This window comes from Sodiomyces alkalinus, assembly GCF_003711515.1.
Source record: "Sodiomyces alkalinus F11 unplaced genomic scaffold SODALscaffold_4, whole genome shotgun sequence".
NCBI classification, from domain to species: Eukaryota; Fungi; Ascomycota; class Sordariomycetes; order Glomerellales; family Plectosphaerellaceae; genus Sodiomyces; species Sodiomyces alkalinus.
Genome location: NW_021167082.1, coordinates 2,998,633 through 3,019,245, shown reverse-complemented (window position 1 = coordinate 3,019,245; position 20,613 = coordinate 2,998,633). Strand labels below are relative to the sequence as shown.

Genomic DNA, 20,613 nt, shown 5'->3' with positions numbered 1-20,613 from the left:
CTACTAGCTTTTAACACCTATAATAGTACCTCTAGCTAGCTCCACGTTAAGAAGCACTTTATCGATATTTGTGATATACTCGGCTATAAAACGGCGAATTCTAGGTCTAATTAGGGTATCCTCGTAGATAGGTATCGGCCCTTTTACTATAATATCATTAATAAAGGGTCTATAGTGTTAGGGAATAAGGTTATAAAGGATACGGGCTATAATACGTATAAGTTAGGCTATTAAATTAATAGCGCCCTAAGAAAGGGTATATAGTCTAAAGAGTCTAATAATAGTTATAAAGGTAATTAGATTTTAAGATTCTTTATTAAGGGTAACCTAATCGTAGCCGGAGAAAAGGTCTAAAAGGGATATAAGCTTATATATAGCGAAATCCTCGGAGAACTTATTAGCCCTAGGCGGTATAAAGGTATCTTAAAGGGTTATTACGTTAATCTTAGTAGCCGAGTTAATAAGCCATATATTACCGTCCTTCTTCTTAAGTAAGAACTAAGGGTTATAGTAGGCTATATAGCTCTCCTCGATTATACCTTTCTTAAGGCGGTCCTTTATTATCTGTATAACTATAGACTCTAGAGCTTTAGGGATAAGGATCCCCTTCGCCTACCACGCCTTATAAGAAATTACCCTAATCTTCTATATAGGGGTTACCCGTTTATTAAGGCGGCCGTACTTAGTCTAATCCTATATAATAGCTACCTCGCGGTTTAAGAGAACCTTTATTAGGAGCTCCTAGTCCTTAGTAGTTAAGTAGTCGACGGTCTTTAGGATAGCGTTAGGTTTTTCGGGTATAAGGCGCGAATAGGGTATAATTTTAGAAAACTTCGGTCTAATTAGGCTAATAAACCGCTTATCTTCTACCTCTTAGTCTTTCTTTTTAATTTCTATAAGGATATTCTTCTTCTAATAGGAGTCTTTATTAAGGATACTTCCATTAGACGGAATATCGTTAAGAGGGTAAACCTTAAGAGACTTAGGCTTCTATATAGTAAAGACGCCTCCGGGATTAGGGGAACAATACGCTTCTTTAATAAGATCCTAGGACTTCCTCCTCTTTCTTTAAAGCCTTTAGCGCTTTTATCTAGGAATTATCCTGTATTATCCGGTCCTTCCGAAAATATAAGACTAAAAGGTTATTAGGGTAATTAGACTAATAATAGTGTAGAAAAGATAAAAAAGATAAGTGGTTAGTATAAATTAGTTATTCTTATATAGTCGTAGTTATTATATAAGGAGCCTCCACGATATACCTCTTATATCCTCGGCTCTAATTTCGTGGTATTGCCCTTAAGGCTATTTAAATTCTCTGCGTTAAGGGCTTTACCTCCTCCGTAAACAGGAAGGCGACTAAAGTAGTAGTATCCTTATTATCTAAATAAAAGAACATATCGTTATCGCCCTTCTCCTTCTCCTCCTCCGTCTCCTCCTCCTCTTTTGCCCCTTAGTCGGGCGAACCGCTAATCCTATTATTACTCGATATTAAGGTAGCGGCCCTAGACTAACTATAAGATATACCGTCCTCCCCCTACTATCCGATACTCTAATCGATTAAATCCTCCTCCTCTCGGCGCTTCTCCTCCTCTTTAAACTTAGGCTAGCTCTATCTATAAAGGCGGTCGTTAACCTATTCCCTACTAGCAATAGGGGTAATAATATAGGTATCCCTATAGGCAAAGTCTATATCGATCTATCTATCCCTATAAGTAAAAAAGGCGTAACTATCGAGTAAGAATAGTAGGCTAAAAAGTATTCTAGGCCTTATTCCCTTAATCACTATAAAATAGACCTTCCTATATTAATCCCGGACCTAGAGCTGCTCTTCTAGATAGCCTATATAATTCACCCTATCTATATCCTTAATTCTCTTAATCGCGATATTACTTTTCCCTATACGGCCTTATAACCGTAGCTTTTAGATAAGGTCTAGTCGAATAGTATTAAAGACGGGTCCTATATTAATAACTATATAAAAACGGTCCTTTATAGGGTAAGCCTTAGCTATTCGTTTAGTTACGCTAACCTATATTATTATATACTTAGCGTAAATAGTAGGAGGCTTTAGTTTATTAATTATCGGAGCGGGCGTAATAGATAGGGTATTATTAGGCGTAGGGGCTATAGTCGTGGTATTCGTAAACTATATAGGGCGTTCTAGTCTAAGGGGTAAGGAGTCTATAAACAAGGCCGCTTTAGGAGTTAAGCGGATAACTTTATAAGGCTTTACTTAGCTACCGATTAACCTTAGTATCTCCTCGTAGTCCGCGAGGATAGCTTTATTAGTAGAGAGGAGGTAAACTATAAGAACCTTAACCTCTATCTCTAAAAGGTGCTTTAGGCTTTTCTCGCGGACCTTCTATGTAATAGCCTCCTAGTTATATAAATTAAGGGTATCTTTCTAAGCCGAGGCTCATAAGGCAGGCCGGGTAGTAGTTAAAGTAGTAGCGGGTCTAGATATAAGGGCTATTAAGTTAGGGGCTAGTCCGTCTTCTATATTAGCGTTATTAACTATTTCTATAACCCTTTAGGAGCTTTCTGGAGTCGATAGGGTCTATTAAATGGCCTAATTAGGGAAACCAGCTACTTTTAGCGTGGGTTTACTAATTCTCCCGCTTTTAGTAGTATAAAAAGGGTCCTAGAGGTCGGTTAAAGTGTGTTAAGATATAGACGTAGTATATACTCTAGTAATAATAAAATTAATAGATCCCGTAACCTCTATAACTCTTAAGGCTTAAGTGGCTTAGTTAGCTTAACCACTCTAACCGTCCTACTACTTTTATAACTTCTTAACTATATATTTTGTTATAAGCCTATTAGGCTCTTTAGTCTTATAGGGGAGGGTAATAGGCCATAAGGTCTTAATATAAAAGTCTACGAGCTCCTTAAATCGGCTATAAAGCTTAATAGCTAACTAATATAGTATAAGGCGTCGGTATAGATAGTACTCGTTAACCCGTAGCTTACTCTTTAGGTAGGCTATTTAGGTACCGGTCTAATCTATTACTAAATACTTAGGGAACTACTACTTAACTAGGTTATAGGCGTTATCGTGGATTAAAATAGGGTAGTTATCTCTCCGATACCCTTTTTAGCCATAATAGTAGTAGCGAGCTAGTAGGGGCTAGCCGTTATTCTAGGTACCTTTTTATTATTCTAGGCGGTTAGTATTATATCGGTTATTATATCTAGGGCGGGGTCCTCCGTAGTAGATCTCCTTAGTATACTAAGCGTTATTAGGCTAGTAAGCGGCACTATTAGCCTAATTAGGGGTAGCGAAGTGCACTAAAGTAGTTATCGTAGGCTAAGCGGTGTGCTTAAGGACGGTATAAAAGGCGTTCTTTAGATTAGACTTTATAGCGAGGAGGACTTAAACCTTTTCCGTGCCTATCCTCTTAGATAGGGCGAGCACTTAGGTAATAATGCCCCTGACGCTTTTAGCTCTATTATAGACAAGGGAAATAGTATACTTTTTAAGGAGATCGGCGAGCTTATCTATATCCGATTAAGAGGCTATAGACTCCTAGACTATAATAGGCCGCCTTAGGATTAGAGGCTAGAAAGCGGTACTATTAGACTAATTAGACTTAGCTATACCTAGTATAGCGTCCTTATCTATATGCTTACCCTTTACTTCCTAGATATTCGTAGACTACTCGCGTAGTGGGTTTAAAAGTAGCCTATAGCTCTTAACTATCTTTCTTAAATCGGTGCCTCCGATCTTAAGCTTATTAGCGATGAATATATAGATATCCCTATACAGAATAATAAGAACGATACCGTAGAGCTCGGAGTCCTTAATAAAAGTGCCTTCAACCCGCTCTGCCTTAGCCTTCTAGATAGTAATCTACTATAATAAGTCCTTAACCTAATTAACGCTATTAATCTTATACGTCTTATGCTTCACCCGAAGCTAATAAACCTCGTAAGAGAAGTTAAGTTAGTAGTCAGGATCTAGATAAGAGTACTCTTTAACGAGCTTTTTAATTAGATTAGACTATGCACCTTTAGCGGCTTAAACCTCTCTAACTAGGCGTTCGATAGCGGGATAAATAGCCGTATCCGTATGTAGATTAACGTAGGTAATCTTATCGGCTTTACTAAGGCGGTTAAGCTTAGTATAGTTATCGTATTATTAAAGGAACGTGGAGAGGGACTTACTACTAAAGCGGGGAGCTTTAGTAGCGAGGGGATTTAGGGGTGCTCTCGATATAATAATAGCAGGTAGTAGGGCCTTAATAACCTTAGCGATAATACTCTCTCGGTCACAGCTTATTAGGGCTTATAGTAGCTTAATTACGTCTATAGCGGTAGTAGGGGGCTACTAATATTTAGGGGCAGGCTAAGCAGTAAAGATAGACTAGGTAGGGGTAGTATTAGGGGCAGTTATCGAAATAGTAGTTAGAGCCGCGGTAGATATAGTAGTCGGCCTAGGAGCGGGCGGAGGTAAGGCTATAGCCCTGATATCGTGGTTCCCCTAATTAGGGGTAGTAGAAGTAACGGGCGTAAGAATAAGGGGAATAGCCGGTAAGGGAGCCTTATTATCGGAGTCGCTAATAACGATAACGGGGTTAGGCTTATAGTGCCAAATCTAAGTGTCTATAGTGTTTTAGGTATAAGTACCAGGGGGTAGACGAATAATAATAATAGGGTTAAGGTGTTTAGAGAAAGGTTCTTCGAACTAATCGTCTAGTAAGAAAGTTCTATAGGTATTCTAGATACTAGCTTGGTTAATATATATATTATCTTATCTTAATAAGTGTAATAAAGTCTTTAATAAGAGGGTAGTAGCGGTCCTAGATTTCGCTCCGTGATATTTATCATCGGGGTCTAGCTTTTCTAACTTACCTTAAAGGAAGAGGGCCCCTTATAATTAGGAGATTATCTATTAGTAAAAGGACTCTACTCACGGATATTAATATTAGTAATATCACGCGCTAAGTCTTATAAAAAAGTATTATAACTTACTTATAGGGTCTGTAAAGGTCTTTACTAGACTATCGGGTCCTTATATAAGGTATCGTTATTTCGCTTCCACGCTTAGTATTAGTATTTTCTTTAGGTTATTAGGGGTTAGTTACCCTAATCCGGGTAAGCTATACTCGCCGGTCTTATCTTTTCTTCGCTATTATATAAGAGTCTATTTTAATTAGTGGTAGGGGTTACGAACCCCCTATCGAGTCGGTTCTATATCCGGAATCTAACTTTATCGCGATCTAATCGGTTTCTTCCGTTCCTATAGTTACTACCTCCGCGGCGGCGGGTCTTATAATTAAAAGTGTTAAAGATGTTTCCTATCTTATTTATATAGTCGTTTCTTTTTCTAAATCTATTAGGCTAAATCTCCCCTTAGTCTTAAAGCGTTAAATCCTTCCACGGTCGTTATCTTTATATCCTTTAGGGGTCGTTAACTAATAGTCCGTTTAGGAGGGCCGGAACCTCCCTCGAGCGCCTTTATTACTCTAATTAGGGTTAGAATACTTTAGGGACGCCGAATAAATCCGCCTCCGAGGACTATATTATAACTAGATAAAGACGTACTGGCACTAGATCGTTAAGATAAAGATTAGATAAAGGGGTTAGTCCAGCAAAACTATACTATATAACCAAAATATAACTAATACCGCTATAATCTTTAGCAAAGAAGTAGATTGGTAGTCACTATTTTAATCAGGGTAATATAAGTTAAACTAGAAAGATACCTTAAACGTGGAATAAACAATTATAAAAGAGGATAATCATTGAATAATCGTCCCTTAATAGGGATATCTAGAGCCTGTCCTTAATATATATATGGGAGGCGGATCCCGTAGTCTTAAAAAAGAGGGGTTATATGACCGGCTGCCGAAACCACTCTAATGCAGTATCTGCGCGGTTATAATAACGCTATAGATTTTAATATAGACCCGTTCCACGGGCGGAACGCTAAGGTAGGCCTAAGTAATACTGACGATTAGGATACTAACTTATCGCGTAACCTATACGAGTATCGCGGTTTACTATGAATTTCTTATATCCGCTTATAGTATACCGCTATATCGTCGCTGTATTCTATATCTCCTTAACGTATCTCCGTCGTTTTATAACGTATACTCCTTTTCTTCGCCTTCTTTTCTTTCCCTTCTTCCCTTCCTATTATATATAATATCGCCGCCAATAGTCACTAAGTAGTTACCGTACGGCGTTACTGGTTACTATCCCCTATTAAAGGACGCCCGCGGGACGCAGGGCTTATATTGCCCCGGGGTAGATAGTTAGGGATGTTAGTTTATAACTAAGCGGATACCGGAAGAAGCTATAGAGGTGTAAGAGTGTATTAAGTATAAACAACGGAAAAAGCTATAAAGGTATAGGAGCTAATTAACAGATTAATATCTTTAAGGAGAGATACAAAACCTTAGTTAATCTAAGGATACTCTTAAAGAAAACAGACGTTCCGAGGGTGCTATAGCTGGGTAATAGTAAAACAACTATAAGTGATAAAGAACCACAAGACGCTAAAGAGCTATAAGGCACGCGCCGGAACTAGAAGACCAAAGTATTATAAGGTACGCCGGCGACGCGGTATAAGATAAACATTATCGCTGCCCTAGGTAATATCTAAGAGCCCTAGGGAATACTACGGAATAGCAGGAATAAAAGGACTATAACCTATATATACCTTCTATCGGCCGTAATAACCACGGTTACTATAGCGCTCTACAAGGCGCTAGGAAGAATAATATTATATCTATCAGACTTAGGAGTTATTTTTCCTCTCCTGCACTTTCTCTCTCTAAGCCACGCGAATAAACCCTTACTACGTTCCGAGGTTTACTATTAATTATATACGTCTATATACTATTCCTATTATAAACTTATTGTCTTTTAATAGACCCCCACTGTTTTTCGTAATACTCTCCCTATACCGCTAAAGCACCCCGCGGGCGTGTTAGTAATATCTACGTATTTTGCGGTCCGAGCCTTATCGTATTATAAGCCCTTTAAAGACTCTATATACCGGGATACGTTTAACCGCGCGTTCGGGAACCTAAAGAAAACCCGGGTTCGGATTCACTAAAAAGGGGTACTTCTAGGCCGTTACCCTTTACGGAGGGGAAGAGAGACTTAAGACCGAGTTATCCACGCTTAGTATTAGGTTCGCGGTGTAAAAGGAGTCTTACTAGGCTAAGATCCAGGAATTCCGTAGGTATATTAAGCCACACGGCTACGATACCCCAGGAACCCGTAATCGTAACTAAACCGTTTTCGTCCCTTATAATTAACCCTCAGTAAACCGTATTATCCCCGAGTATAAGGCGTGGAAAATCGTGCGATATATTCCCTAACCAGAATATATACTTAATATTAATAAAAGCCTCGCGATATAGAACTATCCGGCCAAGATATTTAAGGAGTACGCTATAGCACGCGAGATAGACGCTCTCCACGACTACGCCGGCAGATTCGTTAAGACCCCGTAGACGGCTCGCACCACTAATCCTAACTCCCCCGCTATTATATCCGGCCCCCGCTATTATATCCAGCCCCCGCTCGGCTATATTTATCGACCTAGAGGCCGAAGCCGAGGCAGTAAATACCGCGGTTACCTTATCGTCCGCTAACGCTCCTTAGCCTAAGACGCCTAAGAAATTAGCGAGCACGATATTTCCGGAATTTATACTATAGTATATCCGCGACCACGCCTATTTATCTAAGGCTATATACGATATAATTATAATAAACACTAAGGGTACTATAGTCTATATAAATTTAAAAAGGAATCTAGAATAATACGCTAAGTAGGCTAATATAACTAATAAGCTTATCCGTAAATTTATCCACGACTTGCCTACTAAGAAAGCTAAAGAACCTGCCCATATTATACCTATAGTCTAGGAATTCCTTATTATAGTACGTACCGGCGAAGGGCTAACGCTAACCCTATCTACGAAGCGGGCGGCACCTTCGGGCCTAGTAGCTAAGTAACTAACTAAGCGTATTATTAGTATATCGGACGCTAAGGAAGTATAACGCGATATCGTTAAGACCTTCGCTAACCGTCTATATGTTATGGGTATTAAGCCCGCGGGGGAGAGGGTTATTAGAGATAAATAGATTATTATTATTATCTACAACCGTATATACGCCGTCGCCTCCCCTCCTAATAGACCCTTGAAAGGTCCCTAAGGTTGTTTTATAGCCTACGGTAGGGGCAGCGATTCCTAGGGAAACCTTCGACCCCCTCGCGCTTTGGAATAAGCTTAATAAGGCCCAAAAGGTCCCTGGTATTGCGGCTGTTAGCCCATCGACTAACCGGAACCTTATTTTAACCCCGGGGCCGAAATATAGTGTTTTATAGCTCCTAGACTCGTACAACCAGTGGTTTAAAGAGCTAAACCTCCCCCTCTAGGCCCCTTAGCCTATAGACGACTGGTTTAAGCTTATTATTAAATAGGTGCCTTTTAGAGCCTTTGGGGGTGGCGATACGCCTCCACCCGATCCTTCCGAGCCGCCGTAAGCGGCTCTAAACCGAAGTCTATAATAGGGCCTACGTCTATAGGACCTAGCTACCGAAATCGGCACCTTTAACCCTGTTAGAGTAGTAGGGAAGCCTCGGTGGCTAGGGGCTCTAAACGGGATTTATAGTATAGTGGTTATTTCTATGCCCTCTACTACAGAATAGAAGTACTGCCTAATATAGGGGCACTATATAGCCGGCTAGCGGCTAAAGGTCTATAAATATAGGCCTATAACCCCTAGAACCTAGTGCTCAAACTGCTGGGAATTCGGGTATAGCCGGGGGACCTGTAAAGGCCTCGTTACCTGCCCTATCTATATCGTTAAAGGCTATAAGGAGGAATACCATTACTATAATAACTATAAAGAATACAGAGACTACGAGTATAAGACCTATAAGTGCTATAACTACGAGGGAGATTACTCCCTCTCTAGCAGGGACTACAAGGTCTTTCGAGCTATAAAACCCTAAATTCTATCAATAAAGGGCCTTTTAGTTTGAAAGATATCCGGTTTATTTAATACAATATCGATAAATAGGCCCCGGCGTAAAAGGCTATCCTAGAATAGGCTTTAGAAGCTTTGGCTGATATAGTCCTTATTCAGGAACTAGCCTATGTCTCGAAACCAGAAGGGTAGTTTATTCGGAACCACCCTGCTTTCTATACCGTTACACCTATATGCTAAAAAGCTTAGTTTTTGTATATTAAGCCTAGGGTCCTTACTTATATAAGAAAGGGCTCTAGTATCAAGTTTCTATACCGCGACGACCTTTTAGATATTATAGACGCGTAGATTATAGAGGTTTAGTATCTATAGACCTTGTATATTCTATATATTTATAATTAGATAGAATAGGACCCCGAAATAATAGACCCAGGGCGGCCCCCTAGCCTTACCCCCTTTACCTCTTCCACTTCTTCTTCTTTTTTCCCCTCCTTTTTAGGCCCTAGAAGCCGGCCCTAGACCGAGTATCGAGTACTATATAGCCTATAGGTCCCTAAGCCTACCCTTATTCTAGGGGACTTTAATAGAAACCAGTAGTAGTGGAACGGAGCTACTACTACCTAAGCCTTTATTAGGGCCTAGGCCTTAGTAGACTAGTTAGATAGCCTCGGAGCTACCTATTTAGTGAATTCTAAAGAGGTTAATCTATATAGGGGGATCTTTTTTAGGTCTAATCTTCGTTAAGAGTCGGTTATAGACCTAGCCTTTTATACGCCGGGCTTTAATCGTCTCTGTTTCGATAATTGGGAATATATCGAAATTACTACCTCTTTATACCGCGCTATCCTTATTAAAGAAGCCTCCTTTCCCTTTTTCTATTTGTTATCCTAATCGTCTAGCTATTACTTACCCTCTTTATCTTTTCCTAGAAAAGTAGCCATATAAAACGATAACGCGACGGGCTTCTTATCAAGCCTATAGGGATACCTATCACGTAACTAAACCATATATTCGTTTATGATAGCGTTATTAGTAGGTTACTAATCCTCCTTCAGCCTTAAAATCTCTGTAAACCGTGCCTCTAACCACTTAGGAGCTATAATACTAATAGCCCTAAAAAACGCGTTAAGCTAATCCTCTTTAGTATCAAGGGCTCTAACTTAACGTCTTTCTAACCTACGTACTAATTCTTAAGGGTAAGGTCTACTATCTTATAATATAGTCGTGGATAGCAGCGACGCCGCGCTATTATTAAGGATAAGAATCCTCCTTAAGCTACTATGGCTTAAATTTAAGATCCTAGCTAGGATCTTCGACTAGCTCTAGAGGATCTATTAATTCGAGGCGTTAAGGACGTTTAGATTCCTCGAGGTCTGGATCGATAAGGTCTGCGGTTCCGTGGGGATAGGCTATCTATATAATAGCCTCGAGCCACGGACGCTGGTCTTTTAGTAAGGTAAGGATCGTATAGCCTATTATAGGCATAGCCGTATCTAATGCTATCGTCTACCTAACTAGGACTATAGGGAAACTGATTATCGGAATGTTTAAAGGAGCGATTTAGAGCGATTATACGATGAATTATACGATTAATCGAGCGATTGATTAAACGATTGATTAAACGATTAAACGCTTGAAGAAAGGAGTCGGACGTAGCCAATAATGCCAAACTACCCGCTATTGACTTCAGGTAATTATCGGCCTATATAAGCTGCAGGATCTCTCGGAATAGCTTTATTTATTAGAACGCCGGGCTTATAACTATTAGCATATAAATAAGGTATGTAAAAGATATATATGTAGTTATCTAAGTGAAGTTTATAATACTTTATAGGGATATATACCTATAGGGGAAAAGAAGGGGAAATAACTATGGATATATAGGATCGAGGTACCCCACACGTCTAATATAATATGGTTTGTCACACCCCGATAAGGTGGCTATGAGTATCTAATACTAGCTATAACCACTACTTCATCCACGCCTACTCCCTTTTTAACTCTCTCGCTACTACCTTTCCACTCCTTATAACTACCTATTTAATAGTTCTTAGGTTAATCTAGACCCCCTTTATTTTCGCTATAAACTATAGGTTCTAGGACTCCTAGTCCGTATAGCTAGTATAAACAGCCTTAAGGGTCTCGGATATTTCGCCGGTTAAGTTATTATAGGGTATAGGTTAGAAGTTTTAGTCAGTTATATCTCGGTATAGCGGCCTAGCTAGTAAGACTCTTAAAAGGTAGAAAATACGGATAAATAAAGCTTAGACTCTTAAGTATCCAATATAGCGTAACTATAGAAGGATAAATATAATACGGGACGGTTAGATTAAGAGGTTCTAAATTAATTATTATAATCGATCTTACTCCGCTATTCTAACTAATCTATAGGAGCCTTTCTAGGCTATACGGTCCTTCTCGGGTAACTATAGGGGGGAAAACCCGGGTAAAACCCGGCGAAAACCCCTATACACTTCCTTAGGTGGCGTAGTGCCGCTACGGGGCCGACATGGCCCCGGTTCGTCTCTGCTATATATCTGGATTACACCTTTAGGCTAATAGCTAACGGGAAGTGCGGCAGGCTAGTGGTTAGGTAGGTTAGCCTAAGCTAATCGTTAGTAGCGGAGTAGGGGCCGAGGGGGTGCCGCCACGCCTCCGCGGTGCCGAGGCTATAGCCCTTTAGCCTCGGCCTCTCTATATCCCCGGGGATTATACCTTTTATTCCTTCTACTCGGTTAATAAAAAGAGTAGGGGAGGTAGGCGCCTCCTGCCTCCCTTAGGTAGGTTCCTGCTATATCCGGCGGTAGGTAGGGGGAATAGGGCCCTACCCTATTATAGGAATTAGATAATCAATATCCCTCGAGGCCTTTATACCTTAATCCTCCCTCTTCCTCTTATAATGCTAACGAGTTCGTTATAGATTTTCCCCGATCTATTCCCGCTAGTAGTCTTATAGGTGTCTTATTACGGCCTATACTAACTAGTATACTCCTTTAGTTTTCTTATTATATTCCTATCGTATTTTAACTATAGGTGGCTCGTGGATAGCGTCGCGGTAGCGTAGTGGCGTGGAGTTAATTCGTTAGTATAGTAGCGATTATATATAAATAACTAATCCGAGTAATAACGTAATATAAGTTCCCTTTATATCGTAGCGGTGCCGTAGTAGTAGCGTGCTAATAGTTTTAGATATCGTCTCCTAATAATAATAATACTAATAGTAATAATCGCTACTATAAGCGCGGTATAGTTCGTGTTATACCGTATATAGCCTTTAGTAGTATCGGAGTAGTATCGTAGCGCTAACATACGGCAGTTATATTCGTTATAGTAAGCGTTTAGGCATTTACCCTAATAATATAGAAGCCGACGCTAATACTATAGGAATAGGCGCGGCCTATTATTAGCATACTAATAGTCGCCGTCCGTGTAAGGATATAAGTCGCCTAAGTACCGCGGTAATATTATATAGGCGTCGGGGTGGATATAGCTAATAGTTTAATAAGTCCCCCCCGTTACTAGGAAGTAGTAATAACGTCTTATAGGTATCTACTAGATATACGTGGCGGTAAAGGCCGCTAATAGCGCGGGTATCGCTACTATAGGTATTCCCCTTTAGTAACGTGGCGGTTCCACGGTAATAAGTTATAGGCTAAGGAGCGCCTAAGGACGGCGTCCCGGTCTTTTAGCCGGGCCCGAAACCGGGCGTTACCTTTTAGTCGTGGTCGCGGCGGTACTATATCGGTAAAGGTATAGGAATTCTCTTATTAGATAAGGCGTTTAGAGGGTAAGATAGACCTTATCCTAGAATACCTTATAAGTGGCTCCCCCCCGGTCCCGCTACGGCTCCTTAGCGGTACTAGCTAACTAGCCTAGCAAGGTCTTAAGTATATTAAGAGTAGTATTAGTGCCTCAAAGGGAGGTAATAACGATAACAGCTAATCGGTGTTATAATAGTACCGCGTTAATACCGCTAGGGCCCCGGCTTATAAGGCCCCTATCCTAATACTTAAGTAGTCGTTATGCTACCTTATCCCTAATACGGTCCCCCTTCGGTATCACGGGTATCTTCGTAGGTCTTTATAACTTCTAGGGCGAGGCGGAAGTCCTTAAGCCTCTTCTGTTATAGGAACCACCTTATAACTGCCCCGGCTTCTGTGTTATGGTTTAGTACGTTATATAAATCCCCTTTAGTTATAAATAGTCTCCCCACGGCACTGAAGAGCTCCCTACGCTTTTCCCCGGTTATAGCCTAGTACTAGAGCACTATATACTCCGCTATTTCTGCCCCCCCCGTCGCTATAGGGGCACCGCGTTATTAGAAATCCCGGTACCCTCGCTTTTACTAAAAAGGCTCGTAAGCCTAGCTTTTCTATTCTAATTTAGGTAAATACGGCGCTCTATAGCTTTAGGAGTCCCCTGTATTTCCGGAGGGAGCGTTATATTAGGGGGCGGCTCGGTACTGCTACGGTGTAGGTGTATAGCCTTTATAACTCTGCCTAGGTTCGACCCTAGTCCCTTATAAAGGCTTTCCTCGGGGCCGTGTTTCTAGCTTAAGTCGTTAGGGCGTTAAGTTAGGCTATCCACGTAAGGGCTATATAGGTCCTATAATACCGATTCGGTACCGCTAGGGCTCTCGCCGCGGCGTATACTCCGGCTAATATCTTATCTTCGGTTCCCTCCTCTTATATCCGGTAGACCTTCCGGGCACTTAGGCTTATAAGGTATAAGTTAAGGGGGGGATAAAGGTCTCTTTTTCGAAGACCCTAACCGGCGTAGCTTTATAGGCTCCGGATACTAATCGGAGGCACCGGTTCTATGCCGTTATACGTACCGCTACGGGGCCTTACCGGGGGCCGGCCCCTATCTTATAGACGGTCGAAGCGTAATAGATAATTACTAATCGTATTACTATAAGGTATAGTCTTTTTATATCCGCGAAGCTATACCCCTATACTACCGCGCTAAGCCTTGAAAGGGCGTATATCTAGGTAGTTAGGCGGCTTTTTACCTTTTTAGTGTTTTATCGAAAGTTAAGCTTCCTATCGAGCTCAATACCTAGGAACTTTATCGCCTCCGCCGCCGGCACCGAAGTAGCACTAAGGGGAAGCGGAGTAGGTAAGGGTTAGCGTGACTTCGTAAAAAGGATATAGATATACTTAGCTAATTCGAACTATAGTCCGCTCGTAGTCTTTTATTTTAGGTATATCCTCTACGCGGCGGCGAGGCGGTACCGCGTCTATACCTCCGTCCTACTAAAAGCGATAATATTTATATTATCGGTAAAACCTACTGCTATTATTTTAAGGACCCTTTCTAGCTTTTCGTATAGAGTAGAGATATAGAGGATAAAAAGGATAAGGGAGATCGGGGAGCCTTACGGTATACCCCTATAAAGGTACCGCGGGGGGCTATTTCGCTATTAAGTAGTAGCTAGGCTATACGGTCCCGGAGGAAGCTATTAATTAGGGTATTAAGCTATTAGGGGTAGCCTTTCCTTTCGAGTACCTTAATAAGGCGGGAATAGGAGATAGTGTTAAAGGCGCTTTTAATATTTAGTTAGAGTATCGAAACGGTGCCGCCGTAGGCCTAGCTCGCCTTTACGGCCTCCGTGGTTTTTTATACTATCGTTTTTATATTTCGCCCTATCCGGTTACCTATTTATCCCTCCGGGAGGAGCCGGTACTCCTCCGCTACGGTCGTGATCCGGTAAGTAAGTATCCCCTTAAAGACCTTACTTATCGTGTTAAGGAGTAATATCGGTCGTTAGCCTTTTACTATCCCGTAGTTAGCCGGCGGCCGACCTTCCTTCTTAAGGACTACTACGGTAGCGTAGCGGCACCTTTTCGGGTAATAGCTCGCTATAAGGCACGCTATAAAGATAGCGCTAAGTCTTCAATATAGGGGGGGTCTATATACTTTTAGGAGCCTTACTAGTAGTTTATCGGGGCCTAGTACCGCCTAGGGTTTTATCTTCTTAAGGCGCCCTTATATATCCGCTACGGTAACGTCTTAGCGGATATCCTACCCTAGGGGGGACTCCGCGCCTAAGGGCCTAGGGACGGTAAGGAGGAGGGGGGGGAAGAATTTCCGGTTTAGGACCTCGGCCTTTTCTACGTGTATAGTTACCGGGTAAACGCTATTATCTTAGTATAGTAGTAGTATTAATAAGGGGTCCGGTAATACGTACCCTTTAATTCGTGCCTATTTTTATAGCCGCTAGAGAAGGCTATTATCCTTCCCGGTTAAGTAGAGTAGGTGCCGCTAATACGTCCGCTTCGCTACCGCCACGGCCCTATCCTAGCGCCTCTCCGCTTCCTAGAACTCGTCGTATCGGTTCCGGGACTTCCTAGATATATATTTACGGTAAAGGCGCCTTACTTCCTAGATAAGGGTGGTTAGCTCCGCGTTCTATTAAGGGGTGGATAAGCGTTTAGGGGTACCCCTATAATAGCGCGGCGCGGCCTTATCGGCTATAGTCGTAAGATCTACAATTAGGTTATCTAGTACTAAGTCGATATCTTCTAGTAATATAAGGGGGCCGGTCTATTATAGCCGCGTAGTAGCGAGCTAGGGGACTCATAAGGGGTTAAACTCTTTCTAGACCTAGCGGGGCCTAGCTAAGTCCTGCGGTAGTATTATCGCGGTAGTCGGCGACGCGTCTATCTCTATAAGGATTCGGACTATTTATAAGTAATAGTTAGACCCGATAATAGTTTTATCCGGGCGGCTAAAATCATAGCGGAGCCTTTACATTACTTATATAAGGTTAATAGTGCTAGCACGCTAGCCTAGGCGGTACTATATAGTTATTCCGGGGGGGGTTATTAGGTTAAGGTTCTACAGGGTTATAAGGGTAAATAGGGTATCGGCTTAGGGGTAATACCGCGGTGGCTATAATTATAGGGGGTAGTATAGGTTAAAGTCCCCTATAAGGACGTATCGGCCCTATAGTAGTACTATATCGAATATATCTTATAGGGGCGTATTTTAGGGGATCCTAGCCGATTAGTAGTTCTCTAAGTAGATCGACTAGATTATCAGGGTATTATCTCCCGTCCCGAATATAACCGTATAGGTATCGCGGTAGGCCCGCTATATCTATATATATAGCGGGTATCCTTTATAGATATATAGGAGGGCGTGGCCTCCTCCTTAGATTAGCTGGTATACCCCTTAGGAGGGGTATACGGGGCTTTTCGTGAAGCGGTTAAGGCCGGGTTCCTAAATTACTATTATATTATACTCGGCGTAGTACCGGAGCGATAGCTCCCGCCGCGCCTAACTCCTCCCTATATTCTATAAAAGGATATAGATTTCTATTACTTAAAGGGGGGGGGGGGGGGTTAAGATAATATACCCGGTATAACCGGGGTCTAGCTCTAGGGTTCCTACTACGGTACCTTATCGGCCTTACGGGGGACTATATAGGTATTTATCGGGCCTAGTATCGGGGAGCCCTCCTATCCCTTAGTCCTTTTTAGGGGCTAACCCTTACCTTTATGGGGGGGTTAGTCCTAGTCCTAGGCGATAATAATCGGGGGAAAGATCTACGGCTACCTCGGGTATACCGCTTCGGTCTAACAGGTAATATCGAAGTCCCTAGCTCGGTACTTATACGCTTCGCGGGTCTTCTTAGCCTCCTTCTTTAATAGTCGGTATAAATCGTTAAAGGTATCATGGTCTCCGGTATAAGCGGCGTAACGGCGGGGGCGCCCCGGCGCCGTAGCTTTATAATATCCTAGGCCCTAAGGGTATACCGATTCGGGCTTAGTATAATAGCGGTATACCCTCTCCGCTATAGGGTAGCTATTCGCTTAGTAGCCGAAGTATAGGTATTTATAGTACCTTAGGGGGCTAAGGTCGGGGTTATGTAGTTTATAGATATAGCTACCCCTTTTAAAAAGGAGGGTATTCCGGATAAGGCGTATTACCCCTTCCGGCGAAGCCGATGTAATAAGCAGGAGCGCTACCCTACTAATACTATAGCGGGGTACCCGTTATCGTGCTTAGATAATTTTTGCCTCGGGGTTTATATCCTCTAGGGATACTAATAGGTCTTCTTCGGATAAGGCGTTAAGGACCTCCCGGGGGATAGCCTTAGCTAGTATAGGGTAAGTATATACGGCTAGGGTAACTCCTTTACTAAAAGCCTTCTTAATCTATTATTCCTTATAGGTAGCCTATTATTATACCCTTTCGGTAAAGGTAAGGTAGATATCTCCGCTTAGTAGCTTCCGTGCCGCTATAGTATTATATCGGGTAGTTATAGCATTTATAGCTTAGATAATCTCCTTTAGAGTCCTATCCTTAAGGGGCTAGTCTTCGGGGAGGGTTCCTTAGCGGATAATTAGTTCCCGGTAATACTTAGCGGGGATTACTTTAGGGGGTATAGGGTCCCGCGGCGGTATCGTTACGGGAGCCCGGGCTATAATATCAGCCTAAGTCTTTTTCGTGCCGTTGATCCTTTTTCGGAGTTCCTCTCGGATAATATAATAAACGGTAGCGTATAGGTACGCTAACGGTATCGTACCGGTGTCCTTACGGGTACTACGTATCGTAATTAGTTCCTCTACTAGCTCTACGACCTACTTAATCGTATTCCTATTAGCTAGTAAGGCCTGAATTTCTGCCTTAATCTTAGTTACTCTTAGTTCCGGGGGGCGTGATAGTCCCCTTTCGGTCTTATATCGGTTCCGCGCTATATCCTGCCACGGGCGGGGGGGGAGCGCTTATATTATAAGAAGTAGGTCCATTACGAATTCTGTATAGTTAAGGCCAGGGCGATACTATCCCACGACTCTTCCGGCTATACCGTAGCGCCGGTATTACGGTACCGCTATAATAGTATCATGGGAGGGAGGTAATAGTTATAGTCTCTATCTCGATAATTTTATCGATTTTACTCTTATTACGCGCCCTTGGTTATTAGGCATGTCGAATGATTTTTTATCCTTAGCGTAGTATCTCTAAATTAATTATATTAAAGCCTTAAAACGTTATAAAAACGTGTATATATAGGAGGCAATATTAACACCTGATAATCCTATAGATATCTACCTTCTATACCTAAACACGTAATCGGCTATTAGGTACTTCTAGCCTAAGGGAGTTCAATATAATAGTGTATACCTTGTATACTACTACTATATAATTAAGATCTTAGTTACTCTAAGTATAAAGAAGTAAGAAAAGAAACTATAAATCCGAACTATATTAAATATACATATATATATATATATATATATATATATATATATATATTAATTATTGTAGAACAATTATACAAAATATAACTTTTACAAGTATAAAGTCTACAAGTAAAATAGTTATAGTAATATATACTTTTCTAGATCTAAAGGACTTTTATAGAGGAAAATAGTTTATTTTATATACTTTGTATAAAACTCTTATTTCTCTCCTCTCTTTATACTATCTCCTACAAATTTAGAAAACACCATTAGATGCCTTGTTGAAGAGGATGGCCATGTCCTTAAATAATATTCCACTCAGTCGCCGATAGAAACTCGGTACAAATTGTGTTGGAATGCAGCGGTCCTGAATGTGTCGAGGACGCCCCTTGCGGAAAGAGGTTGAGAAGTCCAGATCTCTCTGGTGTCTCGTCGACTACGAGCAATCCACAAGTGTAACCTAGTCCCACGAGACGTCCGCTGAGACGCCATGGAACGCCAGCCGCTTGCCAAAACCAAAAAGAGGTTCAAATCGTTCCCTGGCCCGATCAATCAACAAAATACGATTCATAACGGTGGGCCTACCAAAATACCAAACTCAATTGTTTGTCTGAGGGAGGCATTCCGATGGTCATGTCCTCCCTGATACCTCAGGATACCACATGCGAGAATTCAGTCCTCCCAGCTCTTTTCCACCGTCTCTCGGACGCGCTTCTGATACTCCTTGCGGTTGTCCTTGTAGAGGTTCGAAGCTTCCACGTTCGCCGGGGAGCCGGTGTTTGGATCGTTAAGTAGACTGCCAATCATGTCAACCCCGACTGATACCACGTGCTCGGCCTTGACATCAAACACCTACCTCTGGATGCTTGTTAATACCGCTGCTACGTCGTAAGTCGGGCTCCAGCGATTCTGTAAGATGTCGAGACAAAGTTCTCCAGTGGCATAGACGTTGGGATGGAACATCTGACTGATGAATTTGACGGCAGGGGGCTTATTTGGATACTGTTCTTCAAACTGCATCACGAGCCTGAAGGTGCCGTCTTCGAAGGGAGTCTCACCAGGGCCAATGATGACAGCGTTCCTGGTTCATTATGTTAGGCACCGGAATTTCTCTTCTGAAGTGCAGAACGCGAGCTGGACATACCATGTCATCACATTGTCGGGAACCGGCGAAGCAGATACGCCAGCGGGAGGATCGGTCTGCATGCGCTACAACTCCCCAAATTACCCCTAGTTAGTTATGGGAAGCCATGTGCAGTTATAATAGCCAGAGGATCTGATTCGGTACTGACCTTGAAATCACGCATGAGACGCCGCCTGGCGGCTGTCGACATCTTTTGGGCCGGATCTTAAAGAGGTGCAACGCAAGAAGTGGCAAAGAAACCCGAAATACAAGGTGAGTAAAGTAGTGTAGCGCTCTAAGACGAGCAGGCAGTTATAAAGATGGTTCACTGTCTCTGAAAGGCGGGTGTAATGTTAGAAAAGAGGCCAGGTGCCTAGGCGTTGGTATCTGACGAGGTAGAGGGCAGCGTTGGGGGATAACAGATGGCGGGGGAAAGAGACGAACTTCATAAGAACTGTCAGATGCCCTCAGCCACCTTATCAAGGTATGATAAAACTATCTTATATGACCTTACCGGGAAAATGGGGTACCAAGGTATAGTTGTAGTACAGCTATACATAGCTGCTATACACGGGTGTATAATTGCAGGATTGTATAACGGTGTAACGGCTATCGCTATTGCTTGCTGTTACACGGAGTTGTAGGGGAAAATACATTTCTAGATATTAAGTATTATATACACTATAGTAATTTATATCGGAGATATAATATTAGCTATTAAAGGCGGAATGTATTACTCTATACTAACATCTATAGGGAATACCTTAATAGAGAGTCCCCTAGAATTTATCCTTTATCTTTATTTTTATCGTCTGCTTTATACTTATTATCCATATATCTATCCTTTACCCTTTACTCTGCCCTCTGTTATTCTTTTTACTGCCGCTACTTCTATTGACTTAACCATTGTTCGTCTTCATTATAAAGACTAACGAGATCTATATTATCGGGCGAGTATTATTCTTGTTTGGCGACTTAGGCTTAGGCTTAGGCGGCAGCGGCGGCGGCGGTATTCTTGGTAGCAAATTCTTCCTATTAAGCTCGTTTAGCGGCCTCTATATTAGCTATTTTAGCCAGAAATCTTTAGAAGAGTCTTTCCCCCTACTCTTCGGTAGGTTGTTAGGGTTCGTTATATAAGGATATAATACTATAGTTATATTAATATAGGTATATATATCTAATAGCCTATAGACTTATAAAGTGATAACGATAATAATAGTACTGGTAGTAGTGCTGCTACTACTATCATTATTTAATTATGCAGATTTAATTTACCGATCGCATAGATAGAAATATAACAAAAAAGTCATTTAGTTAAGAACCCCGTAACAGCTTTTAGTATTTACTTAC

At 41.7% G+C, this 20,613-nt stretch overlaps 1 protein-coding gene across 1 annotated transcript; it reads right to left on the bottom strand.

Annotated features, from left to right (window-relative positions):
- Window positions 1–18,343: 18,343 nt before the first annotated feature.
- SODALDRAFT_332903 (ubiquitin-conjugating enzyme) lies at window positions 18,344–19,730 on the bottom strand. The gene is made up of 4 exons (XM_028611831.1): window positions 19,433–19,730; window positions 19,285–19,349; window positions 18,997–19,221; window positions 18,344–18,936 (listed from the first exon to the last, which is right to left on the bottom strand). The coding sequence occupies exons 1-4, from the start codon at window positions 19,472–19,474 to the stop codon at window positions 18,813–18,815; spliced, it is 456 nt and encodes a 151-aa protein (XP_028467262.1). The 5' UTR covers window positions 19,475–19,730; the 3' UTR covers window positions 18,344–18,812.
- Window positions 19,731–20,613: the final 883 nt, after the last annotated feature.